The sequence below is a fragment of the Orbicella faveolata genome, unplaced genomic scaffold (assembly GCF_042242905.1).
Source record: "Orbicella faveolata isolate gen_17 unplaced genomic scaffold, um_ofav_v1 contig_12, whole genome shotgun sequence".
In the NCBI taxonomy this organism is placed as follows: Eukaryota; Metazoa; Cnidaria; class Anthozoa; order Scleractinia; family Merulinidae; genus Orbicella; species Orbicella faveolata.
The window spans coordinates 25,418,360-25,422,644 of record NW_028301539.1 but is presented as its reverse complement, the minus strand read 5'-3'; the positions used below and the strand labels follow the sequence as shown (position 1 = coordinate 25,422,644).

The window sequence follows — 4,285 nt, the reverse complement described above, 5'->3', positions numbered from 1 at the left end:
CTGTGAAACGCTGACAGAAAAGGAACATTGCTGGCTCTCAACTTTTCTCCATTCCAGGCTCCCTCCAAGGAAACGTGAATTCGCTCAGATGTCACAAACAGTCAAGGGAAAACAAATTGCTTCGAGGATTATAATTATATTGGAAGCAACAAACATAGAAAAAATGCTTTTGATAAAGTCATGGAAGACTGGAAAAGATGTGTGAATAGAGAACATGGTGTGTTGGATCTAAAACTTGCAAGTAGCGCGAGCTGTTTTTGCTTCGCGCCAAAATTTTGAAGTGTCTGCAGGTTGGTAGAGCCTTCTTGTGTTTGATTGTTTTCATGATTTTAGGAAAAGCAAACAAATATACTTATTGCAGAATGGGTACCAAAAGTATAAAGAAATTGTTTATGGTTTGTTTTCCAGGCTTATTAGATGAATTGCTTTTCTGGATTTACCGAGTCGATCGATGTTTGCAAACTTTTCAAACGACGTTTTAATTTGGGTTTTGAGCGACTCACTGACCTTATTTCACAAAATACAGACGGATTACGATTACTCCGAAGCGAAAAACTCGTCGTTGCGAGAACCACCTGTAATTGCAGGGACAGATCTTTGAAAAACTTGTGAAATTGGATTATTGCAAGTTTTTCTTGTTCACCGACAGTAGTGAAACATACATATATTGGTCAGCTTATTAATGAATCATTTGCACGCAATCTGGAAGATTTCTTCACTGTCGAAAAAACACCATCTAGATAACTTGAGGAAGTGCTTTTCTTGTAATTATTAAATACCCATCGATCTATAATTTTCTAGAAAATGAAAATTGCGTTTGTTTTGTTCATGTCACTCTTACCGGGCAATTTGTACCAATGGTAATTTTTCGTAATTGACATTCAATTCGATCTTCGTCGTGCGCAGTTTTTATGGTGATTTTTTGGTGATATTCGAATCTCCGCAAGTTGAAAACACGGATTAATTCCGTTTTCAAACAGATGCTGCATGTTTTTGTTTATATGCCTTAGTTACTTATTTATGAGCTTTAGTTTCAGATTGATTTCTGGTTTGCTGCCATGACCACTAAAAGACGTGGAAAGCATTTGCCTGTAAAACTCCTTACATGGCAAACAAAATTCAGGAATTATTAACATAATAAAGTCTTCTTTGATCTAAATTTCTCATTTTTGTAATTAAGATTATTTTATTTATGGGCTACATTATTGCTGATCAAGATCTTGTCAGTTGACATTGGGACATGAATGAGGGTGCCACCCAGTGTTAGGACACCTTTTGAACATGTAACATACATGTATGCTGGGACTAAAGGGACTCTTTTCAGTTGATTTTGCCACATTTAACTTGGTCAAAGCAGTACTAAATTAGGACTCTTTGCTTGTAAAATTTACACCAAATGCTCCTAGATTACCAAGAGGAACTCAGTTGTAAATAAGAGTGTATATGATAGTTAATTTTTTTAAATATGTTCTATGGAATCGACAGGAGATTGTGATATGGAAATAAAAAAGAGGGTATCTTTGTCTCCCCGTGTTTTAGCCATCTGAAAACATGAAATTTCACTTCCAGTTGGGTCAGAAACTGCAGGGGTTAGGACCTGGGACTAGTCAGGCTTTGTCTTCAAAACAAGAATGTACATATATGTCAACATATTTTTTGAACCAAACTAATAGAAACAAAAAAAAAAAAGGAAAGAAAAAGTGAAATATACATGTACTTTTCCAGGAATTAGGCAATCCAAGCAATCAAGTGTAATTCCAATTTTGGTTCAAAATATTTAACATTAATGAAAGATGTTGACCAGCCATGGTAGTGACCACCATCTACATGTAGGAGCTAGCTAGGTGCTAAATGGTTGTCCTTCTTGGATGTCTCATCCACCACTTTGCAAAGCAGTTGTTAATGGCCAAGTAATTTGTATTATAAACTGATAAACTATTTGTGGTTTTCTCTAAGTACTGAGATTGCATTTATTAACTAGTGTATTACATGTAATCTGATAACTAAATAAATGCTCTTTATTAAATTGTTCTTGTAGAGGTAATTAAGAGAGAAGGAAACTTCATGCCAAGTAAAGTACCATTCCAAGTGGTTTACAGTTCCAGTGCTGATGATAACCACCGGGAGAAAGAACTAGAGGTAAAATGATTACAGTATATTATAGTACACATGTACCTTGTAATCTTTAGTTAATTTTAGTCTAGACTTCTCAAGGCATGCCAAGATCACAAGTCATGAATTACTGACCCTTTGTGAAGTTTGAACTGGCCAATGTCTCAGCTGGTAAAATTTGAGGAGCTTTATTCAATGCTTCACATGTAACAATGGGAGAGAATACTGCAGAAAAGTACAGCACGGTAAATTGTCAGAGTGTTAAATTCATAATTTCATCCTACACAAAATGCCTTCAGTTGACAGAACTTATAACTTACAGTTATGTCATCAGGTGCCAAAATCTCCTTATCACACACACAGTCCTTTAATTCAATCTCCCATCATGGCTATATACTAAGTATACTATACACTTAATTACTGGTTCCAAGGGAACAGTGAGTTTTGTTTTCCTGAGAAGCTGGATGTTTCCCAAGATGAAGTCAAGAGAAAGATTGAGATTTAATGGAAAACAAAACTAACCAAGGGACTATGTAGTAATTAAGTGTTTTGTTTATAGCTGTCCGGTTTACTGTATAGTAATAAAGCAAGGAGAAGTAAATATATATATGTTGCAGTTAAAAATGTTCAGTAGGTAATTTTTTTTTAACTAGGTAAATTTATTATTTAACTAGGTATTTTTTTTTTTAACCAGGCAATTTTTCTCTTGCTCTGTTTCAGTCAACTAACTAAAAAGGGTTTTAATTTATGGGGTGTGGTTAAAAATAGGGGCCTGCTATTTTTAGGGGGTTCTAAAAAGAAAAGAAAAATAAAAAAAGGAGGAGAAAAATCTCATTTCCTACTCTTCTCTTCATCTCTCCCTGCTCCCACCTACTTCTTCTTCTCTTTTACTATCTCCCTATTCTACGCCTACCTCTTCTTATTTTCCTATCTAATTATTAATTTCAAAGGAAGAAGGAAATTACAAGTACCTACCGTGTGTTGAACCCAAGACCTTCAGATTACATGTCCATCTCGATCTCCACTAGACTACACAGCTCAAGTTGAAAAAATTTCTTTTTTTTCTCCTAATTATTGCTTTTTTGGGTCCCAGACTCACCTCGGTCCAAATATCCAGGTAAAAAAATTTGTTTTAAAATTACCTAGTTAAAAAAATATTACCTAGGTAAAAATCAAATTTACCTGAAGAAAAAAATTACCTACAACATATATATATAAATATACAATGTGGGAGGAAAAACACAAATAAACTATAAGTTCATCCCTACAAGCCTGTTTCGTGGTTGCCCACTCATGAGTGGGCAACCACGAAACAGGCTTGTAGGGATGAACTTGTAGTTTATTTGAATTTTTCCTCCCACATTGTATACTTCGCTCTACTCTGATGTATTGAGCACTGTTCTATGAAAATCAAATTTTACACTTTATATATAAATATATATTTTTTTATTGAAAGTATAACCTCTGGTTAGTGCGAGAGCAGTCAGCAATTGCATATTGTTGCCTGCTAGGGTGTTTAGCAATTGCCACCTGACCACAAATCAACCAATAAGAGTGCGCATTAGATTCAACTACAGTGTACAGTGTACAGTGTAGGCTCCAGCTTTATAATAAAAATAATACATGTATTCACGGCCCCGGTATTGTGATGGAGTGAAAGTCCAAGGGTTAAGGTATAGGAAGCCAGCCCTTGAAGACAGACTTTGTTAATATGAAGAGGACCCTGTGATACCTTTCATTCCCTTACCTGACATGTAGCTTCAGGACTCTTAGCTGCAAATCAGAGCTGAGGGCATTGACTGTGCACATTATTAAAATTTGCTGGTTTTTCTTTTTTTTCAGTTGCACAGTCCCACAACCAAAGGATGGCAGTCTTCCAGGTATAACTCCCAGGGCGAATAAAAAAAAATGTTGGATTCCTGCCTGCCCTTTGGACAAGCAACTCTTAAATTTTGCTTGTACTTTGCCAGTCCTAGTTTATTTTTTTGAAATTTAGTTGGCAGACAACTCGCCTGGGCCCTTTCCCATCGGGCAATTGGGAATAAAAAGTTAATTGCCTGGCAGGAAAATCTGCATGTACATGTACATGTTCCAGGTGACAGGATGGCCCTTTTTTCAAGACCTGACTCTTAGTGAGCATTTTTGAGACAAGATGCTTTTAACATTTGCACTT

The 4,285-nt window shown here is 35.8% G+C and overlaps 1 protein-coding gene across 1 annotated transcript in view; it reads left to right on the top strand.

Moving 5' to 3' along the window:
- Positions 1–60: 60 nt before the first annotated feature.
- Positions 61–4,285, top strand: part of LOC110045962 (centrosomal protein of 104 kDa-like) — a 33,195-nt gene continuing 28,970 nt past the window's right edge. Inside the window, exons 1-3 of the mRNA XM_089282980.1 lie at positions 61–290; positions 2,039–2,139; positions 3,955–3,992. Of these exons, the coding sequence (XP_089139106.1) occupies positions 2,065–2,139; positions 3,955–3,992 (113 nt within the window). The 5' untranslated portion in view covers positions 61–290; positions 2,039–2,064. The remainder of the gene's footprint in view (positions 291–2,038; positions 2,140–3,954; positions 3,993–4,285) is intronic.